The sequence below is a fragment of the Camellia sinensis genome, chromosome 5 (assembly GCF_055761805.1).
Source record: "Camellia sinensis isolate YWXY chromosome 5, ASM5576180v1, whole genome shotgun sequence".
Classification (NCBI taxonomy): Eukaryota; Viridiplantae; Streptophyta; class Magnoliopsida; order Ericales; family Theaceae; genus Camellia; species Camellia sinensis.
This window is the reverse complement of record NC_138965.1, coordinates 112,340,470-112,367,969: the sequence shown is the minus strand read 5'-3', so window position 1 is coordinate 112,367,969 and position 27,500 is coordinate 112,340,470. Positions and strand designations below refer to the sequence as shown.

At 33.3% G+C, this 27,500-nt stretch overlaps 1 protein-coding gene and 1 long non-coding RNA gene across 3 annotated transcripts; one reads left to right on the top strand and one right to left on the bottom strand.

Moving 5' to 3' along the window:
* The first annotated feature begins 7,679 nt into the window (after positions 1 to 7,679).
* Positions 7,680 to 21,209, top strand: LOC114300623 (vesicle-associated protein 1-3). 2 transcript variants are annotated; one of them, XM_082869595.1, is made up of 8 exons: positions 7,680 to 8,070; positions 8,389 to 8,459; positions 8,563 to 8,644; positions 8,759 to 8,874; positions 8,974 to 9,135; positions 9,237 to 9,284; positions 18,478 to 18,555; positions 20,734 to 21,209. In XM_082869595.1, the coding sequence occupies exons 1-8, from the start codon at positions 8,019 to 8,021 to the stop codon at positions 20,845 to 20,847; spliced, it is 723 nt and encodes a 240-aa protein (XP_082725721.1). In that variant the 5' UTR covers positions 7,680 to 8,018; the 3' UTR covers positions 20,848 to 21,209. The 2 variants fall into 2 exon arrangements, with proteins under 2 accessions (XP_082725721.1, XP_082725722.1); XM_082869596.1 differs by lacking the exon at positions 18,478 to 18,555 and having other exon boundaries at positions 7,747 to 8,070.
* Positions 21,210 to 22,569: 1,360 nt separating this feature from the next.
* On the bottom strand, positions 22,570 to 25,670 carry LOC114300625 (uncharacterized). Its single transcript, XR_003642734.2, has 3 exons — positions 23,693 to 25,670; positions 23,489 to 23,565; positions 22,570 to 23,210 (listed from the first exon to the last, which is right to left on the bottom strand). It is a non-coding gene; the product is annotated as an uncharacterized LOC114300625 (long non-coding RNA).
* Positions 25,671 to 27,500: the final 1,830 nt, after the last annotated feature.

Sequence of the window (27,500 nt, the reverse complement as noted above, 5' to 3'; positions counted from 1 at the left end):
GAAAGTAACCCTTTAATTAACTAGGTTTGGTCAAAATAATAATAAAAAAGGTTATAGTTAATTAGGTTTGGTCAAAATAGAACCACCATACACCTAGTATGAAAACAAGACCCTACTGTTGGATACTTTTGGAAAACTTTGACCCAAATCACTCTTAATAGTGGATACTATACAAAAAAATAATTTTAAAAAATCTGTTTAATTTGAAATTTTTAAAAATAATTTTTAAAATTTTTAATTCGTATTTTTGTATGTTTAGTGATTTTTTAAAAATATTTTAATCAAATATTTTATTTTTACTTTTTAAATTCATTTAATCTTGATATATCTAAAAAAAATATAAAATTTATACAAAAATCTTTTAAAAAAATCATTGAATGCAACAAAATATAAAAATGTATTTAATTTAAATTTTTTTTTTTGTATATTTTAAATTTTTTTATAAATATTATATCTTTTACATATATCTAGATTTTATGTATCGTGATATTTATTGTAATTGTTATAGTGGAATGTACTTGTTATTATTTTGGGAAAAGTACAAACACACCTTAAGGTTTACTTAAATTATAAATTATTCCTTGTGATTTTAAAAATTGCATTATACTCCCTAAGATTTCTAATTTCATAACAAATGGGTCCTTTATTAATAAATTATCAAGTTAATTAACGGTATTTAATAATGTTAAAATTTTATTTCAATTAACAATTCAGATGATTTAATTATTGTATAGGTGAACAATTAAAAATTTCACATTTTCAATTAATTTTGTTAAATAAAAAATTTTGACAGAGGAGTATTTGTAATTTTTCAAACCATAGAGGGTAATTCGTATTTTAAGCGAATCTTAGGGGATATATTTGTAATTTACCCTATTATTTTTGTATATTATTTAAAGAGAAACAATTGAGTAATTCTACTTCCACACACCAAATCCTCTTAGGACACACAATGAATTTATTCAAAATCACATTTTTATCCTTTAATTAAATTATCATTTAGGACAAATCTTTATCTTTTTCTATTTTCCTAATACACATCGGAGCATATAGGGTTTGGTTGGATATCAACCTTCGAACAAATCTAGGGTTTGCTAATGTTGGGTACACGACAATAAAAAGATTTGTAAAGGTTGGGATAGTGGCGGAGAAAGTCGTAGAGGTTAGAGTTTTAAAGAAATGGTGGATAGAAAGGGTATATTAGGGTGGTTTAGGCTAAAGCGGGGATGAGCTAAGGGTAGCGGTGGCAATGGAGGGCTAAGAGTGGTTGTGGTGACGGCAACGGTAAAGGCAACGGTGATGGTAGCAGCGACATTCTAAGTTTTCCGAAAGAAGAAGAAGAATATGTGGATAAAAAATAAATTAGGATTTTGAAAATAAAAGATAAAGACATTATTAAAATGATGAGATATGTATTGACTATATTTTTGTTTTTGATATGTATTCTAAAAAAATATTCATTAAATATGTATTCTAAAAAAATTTAATGTGTGGAAATAGAATTACTCGAACAATGCCCTTCATTGTTTTACAGCACAACCTCATTTTTTTACAGTACAACCATTTCAACAAAGTGCATGGTGTCTTTCACGTGCTAGTTTGTCCACTTCAAGTTTTTTGGCGTGGAAACTCTATTGAGGCTGCCCCAAAACTTTTGATGCTTTTGTTGCCTCACCCTTTGCCAAAACATGACAAGAAGAAAATGACTTGGTACTATTTTTGCCTTTTATTTTTTATTATTTGGGTATATTTTCTAAAACAAAAATAATACGATGTTACAAAAATAATCATTGTTTTTACGTTGTTTTTCGTTTTTCTGCAAAAATAGTTTTCAAAATTTCAAAAATAATCATAAGGTTTGGTTTTGAGTTTCCAAAAATATTTTTTGAGTTCTTTTATTTTTTATGTTTTGTTATCATTAGTAGGGGTGTTTGGGAATTTATTTTTTAATAATTTTTTTATTTTTATAAAAATATGTGTAAAAAAGTAGAGATAATAATTTTAAAACTTATAGTGGGGCTTAAATTTTTTGGCTAAAAACCTAAGTGTCCAAACAGAGCCTAATTTTTTTTCCTCCATATTTTAGTCATTTTTTGGATGCGTGTAACCTAGGTGCACCTAAAAAGTAAAATATTTGTAAGATTTAAAAAAAAAAAGATATAAAAAATTATGAAAAATGTATTGAAATTTTGTTTTTGTTTTTCTTTTGTATTTAGTAAAAAAAAAAAAAAGATTTGTTCACAAATAATTTATTTTTTCAATATATTTAGATCAAGTAAATTTAAAAAATAAAAATAAAAAATTTACTAAAAATATTGAAAAACAAGTACATTAAAATAAAATAATAAAAAAAACACGAGTCCTTTGGCCTCAAAACATGAAAGTAAAATAAATTTTTTTTTAATAAATTATAAATTTTGATATTTTACATATTAAAAATCCTCATAACTTATAAAATTATCTCATATTTTTTGTACGGTGGAAATTGAATTAGTATATTGTAAGGTCCATATATAAAATCAATATAAGTCATTGATTATTATTTCTAAGGTGCTTGTAGTTTGCTTATTTAAGGCTTTTTTATTTTTTTGCCTTTTTAGTTATTTTTTTTTCTTAAGGTGTTTGGGAATTGCTTTTTTTTTTTTTTCTTTGAAGTTTTTAAAAATAATAGAATATGATGTCACATTAAAAGTACTTTATCCGTCTTAAAATATTAGTTCTTTATTTATTTTCAAAAATTAAGGTTCAAAATAACATGAATTTTCTATTTTTTTATTCTTTTAAATTCATTAATATTATTTTTGAAGTGTAATAATTGTATTATCAAAGGATAGTTTTGAAAAGTTGATATTTTTACCATCCCAAAATATTAGTCCCTTCCGAAAAATTTAACTTTCTTTGGTAGTGCAATTATTACACTTAAAAAATATTAACTTTCCAAAACTACACTTTGATAGTACAATTATTACACTTCAAATATATTAATGTTAACCAGTAGGTGACCCGTGTGATGCATGAGAATTTTTTTTTAAAATGAAAAACTGATTTTGAGTCTTAATACTTTGTGTAGAAAATTTTAATAATTGAAAGTCAAATAGAAACAAATTTGCTAATGACTGATAAATTTTTTTATTACTCTATGTGATCCTATGTAAAAGGCTCATAAAAATAATTTCTTTCAAAGTTAAAAAAAATATATATATATATATATATATATTCTTGACCTGAAATCAAATCCTCATTTGTGTTAATCAAATTTATCAAAAATCATAAATTTCACTTGTATCAAAATACTTTTTTTATGAAAAAATATAAAAATAATGAAAAATTCTAAAATATACAAATTATGACTTAATTGTAACTCATGGTGTATTATTCTGGTTATTAATCGAAAAAACCTTTGCTAATTTCTTATATTTTTTGTTATGTGTAAAGTGGTGTATCGAATCTTTAATTATGCTTCAAATGATGTTTGATTATGATTTATTATAATATTTTTATATGACAATATTTAAATATTTTATTACACGAAAAAGGACTTAAATTAGACTAATTGTTATGTAAATGAAAATTTTAACAAAATTAATATAATTATATTAAAATTATGAGATTTGATAGTTCTATTTAGTTTGATTCGCATATATTTTTTTTAAAGAAATATTTCTAAAAATTTAAAACATAATTTGGTGAAAAAATGAAAAATATAAATATTTTTTCAGAATTAATTTTTGAAAATTCAAAATTATTTTTTTAGCATTTATTCTTATCAAAATTTATTTATTTAAAAAATAATAAAAAACTATTTTAAAAAGCAAATCAAACATAGAGGATGTATTTTGAGTACCATTCATATAATTTGTACCAATAAATATTTTTCCCACAAAATATTAACAAATCACATTTTTCACTACCCACCTGGGGCAAGGGCAAGTGTTTGGCATTTAATGGGTGTCTGACACGTGTCAGGTACTGCAAATTTTATTTATTTTTTCTTTGTTGTCTTTTTATAAGGCAGGTGTTGTACTGGTTTTTTGAGACAGTCTGGAAACATTTCCATTTGTAGATTACAGCTAACAAGGTTCGTGCGTCACAATTTACCACCAGGCCCACTAATGGCCCACACCTTATGCATTTTCCGCCCATATCCAAATTGGGTTGGGCTTTCAACTTGAGAGATCTGTTGTGTGGGACCTTGGCTGTTATTTTGATAACCTAAATCATTTTTATTTTTTTTGAGGTTTTTATTCAAAGAAAAATTAGATCAATTAAATAATTGTAATTTTTTTTGTTGGGTTTGTCTATGGAAAAATATATGGCAATTTTGTTTTTGAAAATAGACTATCTATTCTTTTGAAGACAAACATAAAAAAATAAAAATGCTAGGATTATTAAATCAATCTAATTTTTTTTATTATTTTTATTTTTTTTATGGATGATAAACACGGATAGCCTTACAAAATGAACATATGAGATTATCGAAATGGAAGGCACACACAATTAACAATAACTGCAGACATAACAAAAAGAGAAAATAAAAATGATTTTTTTTTTCTTTCTTTGTAATTGGACACAATTTTAAAGGACAAAATAAAAATGTAATTAAATTATTTGATGATATTAACATATGAGTTATTTTTTAATTTTTTTACAATAAAGTAACAAAAAAAGAGAAATTGTAATAAAAATTAAGCCCTTTAGAGAGATTTTTATCATTTCAGAAACCTTAGAGCGAAAGGGAGTGATAGAGAAAAGAAGGTAGGATATCGCAGTGATGGTGGCACCGATAGGTAGAACGAGGGCTGGAGAGTAGTTGGGGGGTGGCAATCAACACGAAAGAAGCACGGATGGTGGTGAGGGTTGCCAGAGAGGGGCAGACAAGAGAGGTAAAAACTAGGGAGGTGGGTGAAATTGGTAAGAAATGTGACCAAAGTTGGTTGGTGGTTGTTGATAGGGTTAGGGTTAGTGTTGAGATGTTAGAGATGGGGTAAAATGAAATTTTGTGTTGGAGACAAATGATAATAAAAAAAGGGACAGAGCATCCTAAGAAATTATATAGTGGCTAATAGTAGCTCTCATATATTTAATAAATATAATCAGGGTCAGGCATGATAGAATGGAACATGTAGAAATCATCATCATTAGAATTTCTCCAATAGGTTGTTTAAAAAAGACTTTGTTGGAGGTAAAATGAAGAGTAGCATTGGAGTTGTTATTAGATTACATTGTATTAAATTTTAATCTACATTATAAAGATTAAATTTGGATATATTTATTTTTTGGATAAATTACAGATACAATTCCTAAGATTTGTCTAAAATAGAAATTTCTCTCTTAAGTGTTGAAAAATACATAAATTGCATAATAAATACCCCATTCTCTAAGTCAATTATTAGGTCAACTAGTTGATTTTGTTAATGCCAATAGTTTTATTTATTAAAATACCTATTTAATCCTTAATACTATTTTCTTTGCACCAAAAAAAAAAATATATATGGAGGAGGTGAGGTAATGAGGTAACTGTAGAGGGGTACAGTAGGGAGAAGCAATGTGACAGCAGCGGATGGGTAAGAGAGCAATTTGGGGAAAAAAGATGAAGCTGACAGAGTATTTTTTGAGAAATTTTATAATACATGCCATATCTTGAGGTGTGTATCATATATCTTAATTATGACATTTATAAATTATAATTGGTGTTAGTTATGACTCATTATTTTAATTATGATATATTTATGTGATTTTTTATTATAACTTATTATTATATTTTATGAGTTAAAAATTTTAGCAACTTGTCATAACTCACATATATGTATCATGACTCTTTAAATTGACATAATAAAATTTAAACAAAAGTGTTTGATTCACCAAACTTTTCTTCGCATCTTATTCAACCAGACAATTTGAGCGAAGGAAAATTTCGTAGATATAGTGGTATTCAAATTCAAATTTAAATATATATAACTTCTGCTTGGGTTAGTTTTGAGAATTAATTCTAAAAGATACTTTTTGAAAAGAGTTTGTAAAATTTAATATTTTAAAAATAGTTTTTGAGTAATTTGTAATTTTTTTGTAATTAAATAAATGCATGTGAGAGAAAACTTAATTGATTGATGGGTAAAATATTAAAAAAAAAAGATAAGAAAAAGAAAAAAAATAATTAATTAATGTATAAGATTTGAAAGAAAGAGAAAATATATATATATATATATATATATATTTTGTCATGTAGAGTATTTTGGATCAGCTTACGCGTGCCAGACTAAGTCTTTATAGCTTGAACAAACCTTCCAAAACAGACTAAGTCCCTATAACTCGAACAAGCCTTTCGAAATAGGGCTCAGACCCTACAGTTCGTGGCGTACCAGACTAAGTCCTTATAGTTCAAACAAACCAGACTAAGTCTTTATAGCTTGAACAAACCTTCCAAAACAGACTAAGTCCCTATAACTCAAACAAGCATTTCGAAATAGGGCTCAGGCCCTATAGTTCGTGGCGTACCAGACTAAGGCAAAGTTTGGCATATTGTAAAAAAGTCAAAAAGTTACTCAAAAAGTTACAAAGTTAACACTATTCACTAAAAGTCAACAATTACGGCTGCACAACTTCCAATCCTAATTTTTCCCTACAAATCAATTTTTACAATTTTTTATTACACATTTTTCCATAAAAAGTCAAAAAGTTAACCCAAACATCCATATTTTTTTCCTCAATTTTTTAGTCCAAAAAGACAAAAAGTGCACTTATTTAGGATCCCCTAAACAACCCCTAAGTCCTTACAGTCCGAACAAACATTTTGAAACAGGATTTATGCCTTGTGGTCTGTGACCCAAAAGTATACATTTGCAGACTAGGGCATTCGAACCTACGATTTAGGAGGGAGTAAACCTCTAACTTTCAATCGTCACCCACTAGGCCAATCATCATGTGGTTAAGAGAAAATAATTTAAAAATTATAAACCAATTAAATTTTTCAAAACTTTCATTTCAAAAATTGATTTTTAAATGTAAGCAATGGCAATCGTAGTTTTGGGTAGGTAACATTTTGTGTGTTTGGTTTGAGTTTTTTTGAAAGATGTACCTTACTTAGATGTATCTAAAAAGTAAAAAATTTGTGAAAAAATATTTTAAAAAATTAATAAATACATAAAAATATGAAAAGTATGCTGCATTCTCAAATTTTTCTTTTTTTTTTTTTGTAAATTTAAAATTTTTGGTATTTAGTGAATTTTTAAATAAAGATTTCACATAAATTATACTTTTTATGTGTATTTATGTTAGGTGTGTCTCAAAATTAAAAAAATTACTTAAAATATTAAAAAAATCAAGTAAAAACAAAAAAATACGAAAAACAAGAAAATAAAATTTTATGTAAAGTGTTTTTGGAAAACCAAAAACATGATAGTTGGCAGTGCAATGTTTGGTATGGTTTGGAAAATTGGTTATTTTAATAGGGTATTTTAATTTTTGATTATTTTAGTAGGTTAAAATATTTATGTTTGAGAAGATAATAGAATTTTTTTGTAGTTGAATTTGATATTTGTAAGAAAAAAAGTGAAATAATCATGAGTTTTATATGATATTTTGTTTTATTAACTATTTTAATTTATTTTATCATTTTTATAAATTTTAACCCAAAAAACGAAAAACAGCCTTTGCCAAACAAGGCCTTGTTTTGCACATTCATTGCGAATGGAAACAGCAGCTCTTCCTCCCCCCCAAATAATTAATGAGCTTTCTTCCAAATGAAACCTTCCCACATTTCCCATCTTGACCTTCTATAACAAGCAACTCATGACGCCATTTAATTACAAAATTTTGAAAATCACAAGGGCAATTGCGTCATTACATTCCCTGTCAACCTTCCCAGATCAAACTCTCAGAACCAAAATATAGAACTCAATTTTTTTTTTTTTATTATATAAATTGAAGAAACAAATAAATCGAATCTAACCCTAACAGCTCTTCGAAATTCACCAAATTTTCGAATCTCGGCGTTCGTTTTTCTCTGTGATTCAGAAGAGATGAGTACTGGTGATCTCATCAACATTCAACCTTCGGAACTCAAATTTCCATGTAAGTCCCCAAACTTTTCCAAACCCTTTTTAGCTTTCTGCTTGGTTGCCGAGAAAATCGAGGCAAAAAGAATAAAAGAAAAGGTAAGAAAGTTTTTTTGAATCTCGTGGGTTATGTTGTTATTGTTTCCCGATAACGAGTGACGCTTGTACAGTGAGCCGAATCGCTTTAATAAAAATAAATTAATATTGATTTTTTTTTTTTTAATTTATGAATAATTTTAATTATGTTAATTTGTTTAAATTTTCTTACTTTGGTGCAAATTCCATGTGGGTATTGATTTTTCTTGATGGGTTTTTTGATATGCGTTGTAAAAAGTTGAATTGAGGAAGCAGAGTTCATGTTCTATGCAGTTGACCAACAAGACTGATCAATATGTGGCATTCAAGGTAGTCTTTGTTGATGCATTAGCCTCTATATGTGTCTAGTTGTGTTTTCCCATCAATGGCTATTACTTTGTCCATTGTTAAACTAATGAAATTCGTAACTCAGGTTAAAACAACCAACCCCAAGAAGTATTGTGTTCGTCCCAACAATGGCATTGTTTCTCCTGGCTCTGCATGCAATGTGACAGGTGTTAATTCCCATATACTTTCTTATGCTATTTATATTTATATTATAGTTTTTAGATTGTAGTTGATTTGATTACTTTCACTTTCATTTGATTTTGATTTATTCGTTTTGGTAGTTACAATGCAAGCGCAGAAAGATGCACCGCCTGATATGCAGTGCAAAGACAAATTTCTCATTCAAAGTGTTGTCGCACCTAATGCTGCAACTAATAAAGACATCACCTCAGAAATGGTGCCATGATTTTTTTGTTTTTGTTTTTGTCTAGACTGTATTTTGAGTTATATTTTTCGGGTTTTAGTTACTGTGTGGAATTGTGGATCTGTTTCATAGTTTAATAAGGAGGATGGGAAGGTTGTTGAGGAGTTCAAAATGAGGGTTGTTTACATTCCTGCAAACCCTCCCTCACCAGTTCCTGAAGGATCTGAGGAAGAATCTTCTCCCAGGGCATCAGTGGTCGAGGATGGGAACAGAAGTGGTTCATTGTCTGATGCTGTAAGTGTTTGTTGCTGCCCTCTTCACAATTCTAACCCCACTCTTCAAATTGGGTTGTGGATTTTAACTTAAATTTCTGTTCATTGACATTGCTATATCAGATTACAAGATCTTTGGTGGAGCCAAAAGAGAAATCTTCATCTGCAGAGGTGAGTAATCTCTCCTTGTCTCTCACACACATGCTCATGCATGCACACACCCACCCACCCACCCACAGATGCACACACAAATCTTAGTTGTTATAATGGATGAAACATTGGGTTATATCACCCTCTGATGTAGTTTATTCCTCTCTTAAATGAAGTTTATGTTGCAAATCAGTAGACATGTAAATGTAATGCCACTGAAGCAGTAGCATGTTTATGCTGTATTCAGTGGCTATTGTTTTTTGTTTTTTTAGTAAGAACTATTTCACAGGAGTTATGCTTTATATTCCTGAAAATGTTCTAATTTTTGTTAGTCTTGATTGGTATTTTTGTTCCCTGGCATGTTGGTAAAACTTTAAGAGATAGTCCAATGTGATGTGATGTCTATATGGAGGGTTGTAACTAGGCATTTATTGTCCTAGGTTGTCTCCATTTTCCTAAGTTATCACCATATTATTCTGTCCTTTAAAGCTTTTGCGACTAGGGGCTTTATGTTTGAGGCAAACAAGTAATTTCTCTAGAAACACTTTTTGCAATTGATCCTAATGGGTTTGATTATGACCCAACAGTTGTTATGGCATGAAAAATTGGGGTAACGTTTGGTAGAGTTTTAGAATTATGATTTGAGAATAGAATTGTATTTTGAGTTTGTGAATCTTGGACCTGGACTTATGGTTTGAGTGTGAAAAATTTATTTGGTTAAGAGTTTTGAATTGAGTTTGAAATGAATGATGTGACATATGATATTTGATTAAAAAATTTACAATTTATAACCAAACACACAATCCAAAATTCTATTCAAAGCTCATAAAAAATTTAAAAAACATTCCGAAAATATTTTTTATTTTTTATTTTTCAATGGTTAAGACTTGGCCTAATAACCTTAAGGTTATAGGTTCAAGTCTTGGGGCTACCATTTTGTGCATTATGCCAAAGGTTAGGTGTGTACTTAATCTTTCTTCTCTCAAACACACATTAATGTGTACTAATTGGGCCTTTTTTTTTTTAAATAACAGGTGCAAAAAAAAAAAAAAAAAAAAAAAAATTGTTCCGGTCAACCAGCCGGACGTCCGGGGGGACGTCTGGGGTGACGACCAGGTGGCCAGGTAGACGTGTTTTGAAAAGTGGGTGTGGAATCAATTTTTGAAATCGTTAACCAAACACTCCCCTCAAACCAAGGGGTAGAATCAACTTTTGAAAGCTTTACCAAACTCAACCTGGGGTTTTGTTAGTTTCTTTCTTTCTTTCTTTCTTTCTTCTTCTTCTTCTTCTTCTTTTTTTTTTTTTTTTTCCCTATCTTCAGATTTATCTATTGTTAAAACAAATTGAGAGGCATTGGTACTTCAATAATTATGAGGTCATAGAAGCATTCTTTTTGGATGCTCATGTTGTTCAACTAGGGCTTCTTTGTCTCAGTTCTGACAGTTAAAACATCAACCTTGAACTTTCTTTGGAGGATGGAGTGGGGAGGAGGAGGGTTGGAGGCATAATGTCTGAAACAGTATGGTTCGTCACTACGGGCATTTTGAATTGTATTCATTAGCTCATTTGAACTAGAGTTGGTTGAATTAGTATTTGAAACTTGAAGGCGTCAAATGTTACATGTCAAATGCCTGACATATATTTATCTCCAGTCGGTTTTTTAAAATCACATCAACTAGAAAGTGCCTGTTGAGGTTCACTTGCTTTTGAAATTGAAATATATAGTGAAGTTAAGCTTGTAGATGGGTTGATTTTTAAGAGTTTTAGCAATATAATCTAAAGCTTATTCTTTGTGAGCGAGTGTTTGTTTGATCTTGATTCTTGGTCCTTGTGGAGTGAAAAGGGGCGTTGCTCCTTCAGTTCCAGGGGGAACATCCACCTCCTTCTCTGTGACACCCCCATTGATCCCATAGGGGGAGTTCACTGTTGCAGGGTAACAATGACACCAATCCCTCTATAATCATTACATCATTACGCCTTTCTATCGTCAAAAGTGGGAGCAAGATTCATTGCGCTCACTATTCTCTCTGCACATACTGTGAGGACTTTCCACATATAAATTTAACCTGTGGGTTGAGTGCCCAACTGCAAGGTTAATTTCAATTCCAAGTAGCACTGGCTGCTTAGAAGAATTCTATCTAAATTGTTATATTCATGTGAGATGTTTATTATTTTTGTTGAGAAATCATTATTTTTGGGGTGAATTATACTAACGGTCCTTATAGTTTGGGGCTTGTGTCACTTTGGTCCCTGACTTTTTAATTGTGATACATCTGACTGTGAATTTTGAATCTCGTTCTAAATAAGGACAATTGAAGACACCGTTGCTCCTTTTCAGGAGCAAAGTCATCAATTTAATAAAGTATAAACTAGTTTGACAAAAATAAATGTCAAAAAATTATTTTTGAATTTTAAAAAATTATTTCTACATATACCAAAGATAAAATTATATAAAAATGATAAATCTTGTTAGAATTTACCATCACCTACCACCACTACCACCTCACCTACTCCACTAAACCTAACCCACTACACCACTACCACCTCACCTACTCCACTAAACCTAACCCACTACACCACTACCACCTCCACTTCACCTACATCTATATAAGGAACCATTTGTAATAGACAGTATACAAAAAAATATATCAATCAATAATACATCAATTTTAACATGGTATCAGAGCAAGGTTAAGACCTTAGTATTTCTCGCTTCACCGGCGGGCGGCAACCTCGCCTTGGCCGCCCGCCGGACCTCAACCTAGTCCGCTAGAATTTTCTACACATACCTTGAAATTTCTTCGAGTCCACCGCCTTCACGCCCAACTCCTTCGAGTCGCAGTCCTTGTCTCACCAAGCTCACACCAGAGTAGACAAACCTAGCGACTCCACCATCGCCGACATCAAATCTGGGAAACAACCTAGTCCCATACACCGATCAGACACAACAGTCCCTCCACAACAGTCCCGTCGGCCATTAATTGTCAGAGCAGCTTCACAATTTCTACCGGAGTTGGATAAAACCTTCATCAGACCAATGCAAAGCTTACCACAACAACGCAACTACGACTCCGGCAGAAGCTACACCAACCGCTCAAAACCAGACCATACTAGCGCCGGTGTAACTCTTGCTGGAACACTAGATCCACTTTAGAAGACCAAAGCTAACATATGTATCATTTTCACCCACAGATGAGGCAATCCGAGCCCTTCAATGGAACAAAACCCAGATTCCAAATCAGAGGCAACCGGCGAGATGTCACCAGAGAAGAGGCCTGATCTGAGCTGAAGTGAATCTGCAATAAACAGAGGCGAGTGGGTGATTATATCAACAAGTGGTGATCTGCAAAGATGATGGTGGATCTGGGTTCGTTCTCGGACGAGAAGTTCGACGCGAAGAAATAGATCAAAACCATCATTTGACTCCCTCGGCACGCTGGGCGACATTGGCTGGTACTGCATCCGAGCCATCCTCTGGGCCGCCAACTTCCGGCTCCCGAAAACCGCCGTAGCTTTGCGGCAGCCAGTCCTGAACGAAGCCGGCGTGATCCTCTCGTGCGACTACTCCCTCTACTGGGAAGATGGCAACATCGCAACCTTTCATTGCTCTCTCTTTCGGGTTAGAGCACACAAGGGGGACATAGTACACACTGTCACTCTCTCTCTCTCTAATAATCAACCCACATGCCCCAAGATATTTCACTTAAAAAAATAAAAATAAAAATAAAAATATAAAAAAAAAACAGACCATCATCCTCTTCTCTCTCTCTCGGGGGGACACACAGCATGGTTTTAAAGAATAACAACACACACATTCTTCTTTATTTCTTTCTTTCTTTATTTATTTATTTCTTTTCATTCCTTTATTACATCTATACCCATTCTTCTTTCTAGATTCTCTCCCCTTCTCTCCACTTTATCACATGGGTTTTGTCCACCTCTTTTCGCTTCTTTTTATTTTACTATTCTCTACCGATTTGAATACCACCTTTCTTTTTTTCACTTAAAAAAAAAAAAAAAAAAAAAAAAAAAACAGACGAAGACGACCTGCACACCAAACTCCTTTTATTCATGTCGGGACTCACCCCGTTCACCATTTTACATAAAAAAAAAAAAAAAAAAACACACACACACACACACAAACAAAACAACCACACCCACAGTGGGCTTTTTCTTTTCCCTTCTCTACTCTACTACAGGTCTCTTCTTCTTGCCTCCATCCTGGGCGGCCCTTGCCGGTGTTGCCTCCGTATTTCCCACTCCACTGGGCATGATCACTACTCCCTGCTCCTCCACTGCAGCATATGGCGGACCTCCAAAACGGAACATCACGGTGGCCTTCCGCTTCAGCTCCTTGTTTTCTGTCTTTAGCACACTTATCTCTGCTCGCGCATCCTTATACATGCGTTGGAGCAGAGCCAGCTGGGAGTTTAACTGTTGCACCTCATTTGTCCTGCTTTGCAGCCGGTGCGACAAGTTTGTGACCGCAGTCATGGTTTCCACACATGACTTCAGAGTATACTGATTGGCCTCAATATCAGTTTGCACTGTCATTTTTTGCTCCACCGACCGCATCAGAAAGTTCAACGGAGCAAAACCAGAGGTGTTTGGTTGAGGTTCACTGGCCACCGCACCAGTTATTTCTCTTGTGGACTCGTTCAGTTCTGGAAAGAGCGTGAGCAGACCACGGGAAGAGGAGGCCATGTTCTGGGTAGCTGGACGGGAAGAAGAGGTCATGTTGCTGAGTGTTTCAGAGACGGGTTGGTTACAGAGTATTACAGAGTTTCTCTCTCAGCAAAGGAAGAGTTGTTTTCAGAGGATTTTCAGAAGTTTTTTGTCTGCCTCAGCCTCAGCATCAACCTTGGTTAAATAGCAAGGCAGCCACGCGTATCGCGCGCCACTTCACCAGACGACAAACGGGCGCGCCAGCCAAGGCACTCACGTGCCTCGCCATCATGTTCGGCACATCTTTTTATGACTTGGGCTCGCCTTTTGATGGCACGTCTTTTTATGGATTGGGCACGCCTTTTGATGGCACGCCTTTTGAAAGATTGGGCACACCTTTTGAGGGTGCGACTTTTTAAGGGTCCGACAAGACTCTATAAACTGTCCCGACATTAATTCCGGTTAGCTCCTTTATGGGTCCGACAAGACTCTGTAAACTGTCCCGACATAGATTCCGGTTAGTTTCTACAAGGGTCCGACAAGACTTTGTAAACTGTCCCGACATTGATTCCGGTTAGTTTCTACAAGGGTCCAGCAAGACTCCGTAAACTGTCACAACAACTGTCACAACAGTGTCTGCTACAACGGTCCGACATGACCCCGTAAACTGTCTGCTATAACGGTCAGACATGATCCCGTAAACTGTCTTCTACAACGGTCCGACATGACCCCATAAACTGTCTTCTACAACGGTCCGACATGACCCCATAAACTGTCTTCTACAATGGTCTGACACGACCATACAGTGTCTCCTATCCTCTTTTATTTTTATGTATTTTCTTGTTTTGTTACTCTCTCCAAACTCAAGTTGGTTAGTTTCTATCCTCCTTGAGTTTGCGGGGGGCTGTTAGAATTTACCATCACCTACCACCACTACCACCTCACCTACTCCACTAAACCTAACCCACTACACCACTACCACCTCACCTACTCCACTAAACCTAACCCACTACACCACTACCACCATCCACTACACCTACATCTATATAAGGAATTATTTGTAATAGACAGTATACAAAAAAATATATCAATCAATAATACATCAATTTTAACAAATCTTTTACATTTTATTTTTTTATTTTTTTACCAAATTAAATTTTAGTATGTTTTTGGATGATGATCAGTAATCGATGGTTGTTTTTGTTGATATTTTTGGATGGTTATCATGTAATAGATGGTTATTAGGTTTTTAATGTGTAATCAATATGGTTAATATATAAAATATTTTTAGTTTTGGATTTTTTTGATTTAATGGATTGCTTTAATAACGACGTCAAAGTTATTGCCATGTTTGACATCAAAGTTGTCGCCATGTTTGACTTTTGAAAAACTAGAAACTAATTTAACGAAAATAAATATGAAAAAAATTATTTCTACCCCAAAAGATAAAATTATATAAAAATGATGTATTTTTAATTTTTTTCACTAATTTAATTTTTAGTTTGCTAGAAAAATTTATTGAAAATAGGTTCTGAAAACCAAACCAAACTAAATTTTATAATCAAGAAAATTTCATCATTATTCATTAGAAAAGATCATTACATTTCAAACAACATACAAACCAATACAAAATAAGTTGTATGACCACTTTGTCTTTGAAATGGATTATTTACAAACGAAATATCTTTGTGCTTGTTTGGAATAAGGTTCAAAATTCAAGATCAAATGTATCACAATTGAAAAGTTATGAACCAAAGTGACACAAATTCAAACCATAGGGATTGTTAGTGCAATTCGCCCTTATTTTTTTACACATTTTTAATTGTGTAGTGACCTCTGTTGGAGTCCATAAATCAATATCACTTGTTAGAATTTCCCATCTTTACCTTCACCTACTCCACTACACACTCCACTTCACCTACCTCCACTTCACCACACACTCCACTTCACCTAACCCACTATCACCTCCACTACACCTACTACCATATTTTCTTCTATATATAGATTGTATAGGAATTGTAATATAACTATCTTGTAATCAATCAATCAATATACATCAATTTTAACTTGGTATCAGAGCAAGGTTAAGCACTTAGTATTTTTCGCTTCACCGGCGGGCGGCAACCTCGCTTTGGCCGCCCGCCGGACCTCAACCTAGTCCACTAAAATTTTCTACACATACCTTCACTCTTCTCTGTCCTAAAGTCTGATCTTTCATTCCGGTTAGCTCCTTTATGGGTCCGACAAGACTCTGTAAACTGTCCCGACATAGATTCCGGTTAGTTTCTACAAGGGTCCGACAAGACTCTGTAAACTGTCCCGACATTGATTCCGGTTAGTTTCTACAAGGGTCCAGCAAGACTCCGTAAACTGTCACAACATTGTCTTCTACAACGGTCCGACATGACCCCATAAACTGTCTTCTACAACGGTCCGACATGACCCCATAAACTGTCTTCTACAAACGGTCCGACATGACCCCATAAACTGTCTTCTACAACGGTCCGACATGACCCCATAAACTGTCTTCTACATCGGTCTGACACCACCATACAGTGTCCTCTACAACGTTATGACACCCCATACAGTGTCTTCACCAACGGTCTGACACGACCATACAGTGTCTCCTATCCTTTTTTTTTATTTTTATGTATTTTCTTGTTTTGTTACTCTCTCCAAACTCAAGTTGGTTAGTTTCTCTCCTCCTTGAGTTTGCGGGGGGCTGTTAGAATTTCCCATCTTTACCTTCACCTACTCCACTACACACTCCACTTCACCTACCTCCACTTCACTACACACTCCACTTCACCTAACCCACTATCACCTCCACTACACCTACTACCACATTTTCTTCTATATATAGATTGTATAGGAATTGTAATATAACTATCTTGTAATCAATCAATCAATATACATCAATTTTAACTATGTTCTAACATCACTTCACTAAGCTTGTCAAACCACCCTGCTTGACTACTTCAGTCCAAGTATAAACTATTGATGAAACAGGTCATGGTCCCAAAATTATTAAAATGATGGATTTATTGTTGCAATTATGGTTTTGCAAAAGGCTGCTGGAGTTGATAAAATTGTTATGAAAGTAGTGTGTAGCCTATCAATAAAATGGACCTACCGAGTTCTTAAAAATGTTGATATATCAATGGACGTATTGCAAAAGTTTTGTTGCATACTTTAGTGGTTTAGCCCATTGTTGCATTAATTTGGATATAAGTGTGTGTCATGCCAGATTCAATTTTCCTTAGAAATAGTAGCCTAGCTGACACTACTGGATTGTCAGAAGTTTGTAATGTTTCCTTCCTTTCTATCCTTGGGTGGACTAATGTGTTTAGTATAGCATGTAAAGCACATGTAATGTGCTCAATGTCAAATATTCATGTATTAGAGTAATGAGTTTGTAATGTGCTCAATGTCAAATATTCATGTATTATAGTAATGAGTTTGGAATGTACCCGATAGAATGGTAAGAGGAGCTTTTTTAGTTCTTCTTTTCTTTCTTTTTTTTTTTTTTGCAAAAAAAAAAATTATTATTGTTTATTTTTAAACTGGAAAGCCTACTGTCTCTTAATCTAAGGGGGAGGGGAAGGGGATGTTGATTGAACCCAACCACATAAACTGGAGCATAAGTGCCTTGACTGCTGGGCCACTCTGTTGGTTGGAATAGTGAGAGAACTAACAATGTTTTTCTTTGCATCTTTATTTGGCATCACCAATGTGGTATGTGTTTCACATTAGGTCTGCCAGACATGTCTTGTACCCATAGCCATGTCCTATGTTCTATTGCTTCAAGTTAGGTACCACACATTATTAACTAATGTTGTCAACATTTGAACATATTGTTTTTAGTTCATTTTATTTCACTATCTTGTTCTAATTATTGTTTCCTTGTTGGTTTATCATCGCCACTGCCTTCATTGTCACGGCAAAATAATCATTGTCAACAACTCAACTTATTTCAATAAATGGTTGTCCCAATTTCTTGGATTTACATGGATCAAATTCCTTCATTTGGCTTGATTAAGACAATCATTGTTATGATTAGTAATTGCACATATGATCACTCCACAAAACAGTGACATCTCATTATGCAGCAATGTATCGTTTGCACAAGAAGATTTAGAAAAACATTATGCATTATGTAGAGAACAATCTATTTATTGATTGAATGTGGTTTGGTACAAATACAAACGTATTAGCATGTTCAATATGCAATCTGTGTAATTTTTGTACATTCACAGTTTGTATATACATTTTGACAGTTGTGGACAATAAAATATTAAAAAAAAAAAAAAAAACATTATTTGGACTTTGCGAAGTTGGAGATCTTCTTTTTCTACTTCTCTAATGCCCTCATGTGCATGTGGACACCGAATATAAAAACATTATTTGGACTCTGTGAAGTTGGAAAAGATTATCTAGGCATGCAAGTTTTGTAGCTCCAACTGGTGCTTCAACTGTGTAGCTTGGTTGTTTGATTGTTTTCCAATATTGCCATTGGATGGGAATTTTATGATATATCTTTATCCTTCAGGCATTGTCTTTGATGTCCAAGTTGACAGACGAGAAAGCTTCTGCTGTTCAGCAAAATCAGAAACTCCGTCAGGAATTGGTATATGCTTAACCATGATTAATTATCTTATGCATTGTTTAGCCTTAAAATTTTGAATTTACTATAATGTTTCAGACAATTAAATTGATGTTTTCTGCTATTTCTATCTTGTTATGTGCACCTTTCCTATTTTGGTTGAAACCACTCACCATGTTAAGCTTAATGATTTCACTTCAGTCATATCATTGCCTAACATAAAAAAAACCAGTGAACCCAGTGAGGGCATTATAGCGTAGATTTTTTTGTTTCGTTCTGAGATATAATTGTGATTGTGGAGTGCAGGTATGAAAAGTCTGTAGCTTAGTTTGTAGTATGAGTTATTACAGCCCCCACATGCATTTTGTATGTGGGTGTGTCTAGAGATTTTCTGTCTTTCTACTTTTCTTTTTCCGAAGGTTTTCTAATATTTTTGCCAAAACCAATTTCCCACCATTAACATGTTTTCCTTTGGGGGTTAGAGTCCAGTGTTCTTTGTTGACTAGTACTACTACTTTCCAATATTTTACATGTGTATATGTACATATTTATAAACCAGTGCCTTTGGTCTAGTGGTTATGTAGCACCACTTTGTGGTGTGAGGAGTTTGATATTTGTGGTGCTTATTTCTCCCCCATTATGGGGATTGTATATAGCTAGTGGTGGTTGTTGCGCTTGGCTTGGTGATTGTTAGCTTTCAAGCTATTGTTGGGCTGGTGGTCTATTTGATGTAATAGTTCTCATATTTGTAATTACTCTCCTACCAATTGACTAACCAAAAAAAGTAAATATTTATAAGTTTGTTTCATCTCATTTTTTTCACCAAAATGCTGATAGGGAACTAGTATTTTCGTGTAAGGCTACTAGGCTTGAACTTCATTGGCAATATGCCAAAGATTGTCACCTCTCTCAAATCTTAGAAGACATCAGGGGAATTTGGGGAATTGGAAGTGTTAAGATCTTGAGCATGCAATTGAAGACTCTATGTAGGGCTCCTAATGACCTGAGCCCGGCAAAGTATTGTGTTGTTTCAGTTGGCTTTGCAAGCATTGAGGGGGTGTTTGAGCTCTGCTCAAGCTTAGAGTGTTTGCCTAGGTTTGACAAGCTCAAGCTCAGTTTGACTGTAGTTTATATTAAGCATTTTTTTTTTTCAATTTTCTAAAATGGGGATCATGATCTGATAAGGAAAAATGGAAGTTGTACAAAAGAACTTTAGGGAGATCTGGTTTATCATGATATTGTGAAATGAACAATGTCCAACCTTGGAATAACCTTAAATCCATGAATCTAAGCTTGTGGTTTTAAGATCATCTAATAACCTTGTCCAAACTCCTAAGGTATGAACTAAAAAAAATGATAAAGAAGAAATCATTTGGGGTGAAAAAAAGAAAAGAAGCAGATAGGAAGAGTCCATGAAGAAGAAAAAATTGCTGGGGTATATAGAAGAGTTCATGGAACGTAGATAGTGTGTGATTTGAAAATTCAAAGTCATATGAAGAGTTTTGAGTTGACCAAGTTTCGTGTCAGCCAATGAGGAAGCTGTTGGCTAGCAAGGGCAGAGCCTATTATTCGTTAAATGGAGTGTATTGCACCGTTCTTGTCATCTATTTTTCAAACTTGTGGAACCATCACTAAGAGATCTTTGATGTACTATTCTATACTTGAAAATTATCATTTATGTGCACTAGATTAGCAGAAGTGAATATATGACACTGTTTCTCTCCCAAGCTGATTGCATTTGAAATTTACACCTTTATGGCAAGGACTGACACTTCAAGAAGGTAATGTTTACATTTGAAAGTTTACCTTTATATGCTCTCTTCATTGTACGCTAAGGGTCGACACTTCTAAAAAGGTAATGTGTCAAGTCCAATATTGTGTCGGACACCGATATGACATGACACTCGTCGGACATTTTCCAACACTTAGAACTTGAAATCAAACAATAAAACAAAGACAATATAAATTTATGCCTGTTCTTCTCTTTTAGACTTTAAAAATTATTATTTTTGCTTTGTATATATATCAGTAATTATTTAACTTTACTTAAGATGTAAAATTATATATTTTGCATGTATCTGTATTTGTTCTTCTTAACTCATACGTTCTCTGAAATAGATTATTGTTGTTATTTGTGCAAATATGATTTTGTTGTATTTTTCTTCCATTTTATAGTTGTGATTTGATGTTTCTATGGAACAGGAGCTGATGAGAAGAGAAATCAGCAAAAGGCACGGTGGTGGCTTCTCAGTGTTGTTTGTGGTGGTGGTCGGTCTGTTAGGTCTTCTTTTCGGCTACTTTGTTAAGAAAACATAGAAGCTACAGTGTAAGCGATCTGCGATTCATTGTTTGGACGCTGACTTCAATCTAGTTGGTGTTCTGAATATTTAGGAACTTCTTTGGTCATATGCCCTTTCAAAATGTAAGAAAGTTATAGGTGGTCATGCAACATTGTTGACATTCAAATCATTGGTTTGTTTGGCATTTGAATTAAAATCCTAGGACCAATTGACTTATGTCTCATCAGAAAGAACTTGTCAAATGTGGGTACCAGTTGTTTTGATGTTAAGAGGTAGCTTGTGGCTCTTCTTGTTTTTTGATTCATTTTTCCTCTAAAGAACACTTGGCACGAACTCATTGGATAATCAGAGAATTCTCTATTGGCTGGTTTGTGTTTATTTTTATTCCTGCTAATATCTGCATTTTTGCTTAGGGCATGTTTGTTTTACGGAATTAAGGATATGGTGGGCGATAAAACTTGTGGGTCCCAGTTGTCACACTGGTGTTATGGTATTGCTTATTTCTCATAATTCTGTTTATAATTGCATGGTGTTTTGGTTATTCTCTAATCTAATTCTTGAAACAAACATGGCCTTAAATTTAATACACGAGAAAGATTTCTCCCAATATGGACAGCAATTATTGGCCTTAAAATGTCCAGCAAGAATCAAGTTTAAAAAGTTATGTTGTCTTATATACTACTGATTTTTTTAACAAGCATATTTGGTAACCTTAAAATTTTTTTAATGCAAAATTATTAATATGTAAGTAATGCATTATATTGCAAAAAAAGAAAAATGAAAAAAGAAAATGATATACATCTCCGAAAAACCAACTTTTCCGTATAAAGGTAAGATTTTCATTTTCATTTTCATTCACTTTTTTTTTTTTTTTTTCAAGACTTATTTGAATTTTTTTAAATCTACTGAATGATTATAATTTTTTATTTTATTGGGCTAAAAACATCAAATAAATTGATGCAGCCAAATTTTATTTCTCTGCATGTGAAGAGTCAAACAGTGCCAAAATGACCTATTTATGGAACAGCATAGCCGTCTCTAGTTTAAAGATGAACAAAATTATCCTTTAAAAACAAAAAACCAAATCATCATGCATATAGCAAATATCAACCATCAATAAAAATAACAACAATACTAGGTAGCTTAAAATTTTGCATCTCAAATGGCTCAAATCACTCAAAACGACGTCGTTTTGAGTGTAAAGCGACGTAAAAGGATGTCGATTTGAGCCATTTGAACCACAAAATTTTGGGTTACCAAACATTATCTTAAAAATAATTTGCCCTAACTCAGAGGTATCTATTTCTTATATCCACCTGTGGGCATCCAATTGGTACTAATATTCATCGACCCTAAAATGAACAAGGGTAAATTACTGAGCTCATGAGGTTTTAAAAAAAATATAATTAGTTCTACACTATAATTATATTGATCTCTTTTAGTATGACTAAAATAACTAAAATTAATGCCAATGGTGAGTGAATACTAAAATAAACAAGAATAGGCCTCATTTGGGAGACTAAACATTTTAGCTAGAAAGTCCAAAAATCATTATTAGTCTCTACTTTTTTGTACATTTTTTTTTGTAAAAAATCAAAAAGTTACTAAAATAGTTTGTTTTCAATTTTAGTTGAAAATAAATGATAATATTATTTTTTCATTCACATGACTAACAGATTAAGCCAATGAACTGATATTCATCAAGGAGAAAGGCAACTGTTCTTTCTGGCGGTTTCAACTGAAATATGAACCTGTTTTCATAGTCCAACTTGTCCTGTTGAAAGCTTATGGTATGGTATGATATGGTGCTTTGCCACCTCTTCTTCAGTTGGCAGCTGCACCTCACAAGACTACCTGATCTCACAGAGAAGAACGACAATACCTTAACAATCAAAAGCAAGTTAAAGTCGTGGATATACACTTGAAGGGCAACAACAACAGCTGATTCTCATGTTTTTCCAACCAAAAAAAAAAAAAAAAGATGACAAAAAGACAAAAAACAAAGAAGATATACAATGAAGTTCAATACACAACCACAGAGGAGGCTGGCCTTACACAACAAAAAGCCTCTCACATTCCAAGAAATGAAAACATGGTCATGGTATTCTCATTTTTCCACTGAAGCCCCTCTCAGAGGGGGATGACTAGCCACATCTTCCACACTTGTCCTTGGAGTACAAGCATTAACCCTTTCGTGTTGAAGACTCAAGGACTTCAAACATGTTGGTGCTAATAGAGGCACAATTATCCTTCAAGATTTCATCAACAGACAACTTATTTGACGTGGGAGGCTCAACCTTGTCGTTTGCCTTCTCTTTGCAACTTCTTGCCATTCAGTGTTTTTAGCTCCTTCCTCTCAACCTCCATACTAGAGCATTACTGTTGTCAATAATGTATCATCAAATTTATAGCATGTAATACATACCCTGTAAACTAATCCTCCAAAAGAGATTGAAGGGTCGAAGTGTGGTGAAAAGACACGCTCATACATAGGCCCAACAAAATTGTTTCCACTTGTTTTCGCAAATGGGAAATGGTATTTTTACTCGTAGGAGATCAAATCACTTTAAGAGATTTAATAAAAGAAAAATGTAAAATAAAAAACACAGAAATGGAAGACTCTGTAGGTGGATGGTAAAAGATAACTGGTTCAATACCCCAGTAAAATGGATGATGGCATATGATCCGTCTTGAAATTCTGTTGTCACATGACTCCCATTGTCATATTCAGTTGCTGTTTGTAGAAGAAAGAAACTTCAGATTAGAAATTTTTGTTGACAAATTGACAATCGAATAAAGCTTGCTTGCTTGCAACAAATTCAAGTAAAACAGAACACAAAACCACAAAATGCTGCACATACTGTTATATTTGACAAACTACCACCGAGTGCTGCCAAGTGTCGTCCCGACTATCCAACTTTGCAAGCAGAAAATTTGGGTCTCTAGAGACTTTCGCAATGGGTCTCAAGCGACAGTAGAACAATGACATAAACATTTCCGTATTTGATATATTGAGAAGTTTCAGGAGTCCAGTAATTATGGCTGTGTACTTGCGATCCTAGTGGTTTATCCACAGCAATCACACATTAAGATTCTGTTTTGGCCATCTCCTCCCCTCTCTTCTTCTCATTTTTCTTCAAGTTAAGGATTAAATTAGGGCTCTTGTGTTTTGAAAATCAGTGCATCTCTTAGCTTTCATAGTTAAAGCTTTCATTGTTGCATTGTAAAGCCTTACATATACGCATGTATATTAAGTTTTCAACCACATACTTAGAAGCTGCATGTTTTAAAGGAATTCATTTCACATACATTTGAGCCTCTTTCACATACATACTTAGTTGTAACTTGTTATTTGTAATCAATGCTACTTTTGGTGAATTATGGTAATACCTCTTAGCACATGATCTTAAATAACCCTTAACGAATTAATGTTAAACTATTACAGAATTCTAAAAATTTTGGCATACCAACCTGAACCTTGCCATTGTCCCGAGTACTAATCTGCCACAATGGTTAGTATTTGCACTATAGCATTTTCAAATGTTCTTCAAGATTTCTACCTTGTGTGATTATGCCACCACATGCTTCATTGTAGCTTTGTCATGGTAACCAAGTATTTTTGTGCCACAATTTCTTATAGTCAAAGGCCACTGGATGAGCTGTTGCTTTACAGTTTTTGAGTCAAGAAAAACGATCGTCGAATTGAATTAAATGTTTCTTTATTTTTTGTTTTATTTTTTTTTATCACAGGGGTGTCTATAGCTTGGCCCCAAATAATCTCTGATATACTGGGCAAATCTCAGGAGTCGCTTCAAATTACAGTGAGGAATGAATCCTGAGCCAATGGTACACCATAGGTTTCGATCCTTGACTTCTGCTACGGGTAGTAAAAGTAATGAGTTGAATACAATTAACTAAAAAAACGGATAATCAACGTCACGAGTTGAATACAAAAGAAGCTAATGTTAAAAAATTAGTTTGTTCAGCACATTCTTAAGGGTTATTTATTATTATTTATTTTTGAATTTTGAAATTTTTTTTTTAGTAGCTGAAGTGAGTTTTGTTGTGGGAAATGAGTTTGCAAAAAATGAGCAACCAAATCAAGCAAAATGGGTTGGAAATTCCCAATAAAATCCAAATGAGTCAAATATTCATAATACAAACTACAGTCTCTCAAAGTACCAACGGGTCAAATCAAATTAAAATTAAGCACCAACAAAACAGAAACAAAAAACCCATTTATTTCCAACACCGCCTAAACCGGAAATCACTGAAATTAAGCAGCAAAGCAAAACCCTAAAAAACACACAACATATAGCATATGAATCATCTTGCACATAATAAGAATAACAGACAAATGGGGTATTTTTTTATCCTGAGTGTCTCTAAACCAATGATTCATTGATCGAGGTCGTCGTATTTGTTGTTCTTTGGTTTGCGATAGCTCTCCTAAACTTGCACGGCGAGTTTTCTGATGTTGGGTATGTTGTAATTCTGGTTCTGGCAATATAGATTCCACAGATTGTTCCCATCATGAATGTGAAAGTGGTTTTGATTATACCCATTTCTGGTTGTATTTCAAAATTCAAAATTGGCTCAAAATTGGACTTGATTGTTGCAGATATGAATTTCTGGGGAGAGAGAGATGAGAGAATGGGTCAATGGAGATTGAGGGTTTTTTGGGTTGGGTTGGGTTGTGTGATGTGAAGGTTATAAAGGGTTGTTTGGTGTAGGAAATTCAGTTGGCGTTTCGTATTTTCCAAGCCTTTTTGCTTTGCCCCTTCTCCAAGAATCAACCCACCATGCCAACCTCCCCAAGTAATTTTACGTCAGCTTTGATTCACCAATTTGGGTTACCAATAGTTTAATAATTATTGTAGGATAACCTATTTAATAAAGATTGGGACTCCTTTTCTCTACCTCCTTTTGACTTCTTTTTTTTTTTTATTGGTCACTTTTTTTTTTTCTTTTTTTTCTCCTGTTCCAATCACCACCCACCACGTGTGTGTGGTGGTGGGGGTTAAAGTTTGAGGGGGTCTAAATCACTGTTGTAAACTATTAATACATCTTAATAATTGTATTTAATTTTTATCAAATTCTATTAAAAATAATTTGTAATAAAATCGTCGCTAAAAATAATTTTTTATCACGATTTTTTGCATATGTTGTTAAAAATTATTAATTACTGACTTTTTTTGTCATAATTTTTATAAGTTGTCGCTAAAATTTATAATTAGTGATTTTTTTATGGCGAATTTTTTAAACTATTGCTGAAAGTTAAAAATTAATGACTTTTTTTTGTGATAATTTTTAAACTGTCGTTGAAAATTAACAATTAGTGACGTTTTTTAATAGTGTTTGATGAAAAATGTCATTAATTATTATAAGTCCTATTGGATAATAAGTTTACTTATTAGGACCTATACGCAAATCTCGATAATTTTATAATTAATAATTTGGCTAACCTATTCATGAATTTTGATATAAAATAATTTTATATTTAGTTAATTTTTTTTTTTAATTTGGAGTAATAAATTTTAGTGATAAATCTATCACTCTAAAAATATTTAAAAAATAAAATAAAACAAATACATTTCTACTACTTACCCTTTCCACATTATATTTCAATATAAAATAATACAAATAAACTAAAAACAAATAAAAACCCACAAACGAAAGTTAAAATGTTCTAACTATTTATTACTTTAATAAATTTAATAGTATCATTATCGATACCAAATGATCATTCCACAAACACAAAACATATTTTAAAAGTTTCAAAATTTTGTAATTATCAAAATCAAGAATAAATATGTTTAAAAAAAAATTTCACTCAAAACTTTTGAATAAATAATCCATTCACTGAAAATTAATAGAATGTGCTAGTAATTATCCTTCTTTGATCTGAGCATCTGCTGGTATGCCCCCTGCTGTGTGTGAGTGTTGGGTACTGGTTTTGGTCTTAAATTTGGACTGCTAGCTTGCTAATTGTGGAAGGCTTCTGATATGTTAAGGTTAGAATGTCTAAAGGGCTGCAGTATTGTTCATGGGAATTCAAGGAGTGTAGTTCAAAGGCAATGCAGGTTCAAGGCTGATCTGTGCTGGTCTCTTCTCTGGTTGAAGGCATTGCAGGTTCAAGGCTAATGGATTGTGCTGGGTGCTACTGTCAAATGGATGCTGTGATGCTTGGGCGCTACTGTCAAATGGATATTTTAGTTTTGTGCTGCTGTGTGCATGTCTTAGTTCCTTGGTCTTCAGCCAGAGCATTTCTGTCTGGGGCTGTAGTGGACTGCCATTGTTTTGCTGCTGTTAATTCACAAGGCTATTGCTGATCTAGTTGGGTTTATCACAAGGCTGCTGTTGATCTCTTTGGTTTTCTTATAGCAACACACTCAGCTAGTTAGTCCCTATTAGAGTTGCCTGATTGCCTGTCGTATGTTGCTGCTAATGGTTGGGTTGTTCAGGGGGCTGTTCTACCTTGGTTATGTGTTTTTTCTTTTCGTTGGTCCCTCACCAACTATGGGGTGCTAGCAAATGATAGGATGATCTCTTTGGTGCCAACCTAGTTGGGATCAATTTGCTCGTTGTGATGCGTTGCACTCCCATGCCCTTTATTGATGTATTTAACTTGTTTCATTGTGCTTGTTTGTTCATCAATAAAGTTTTATT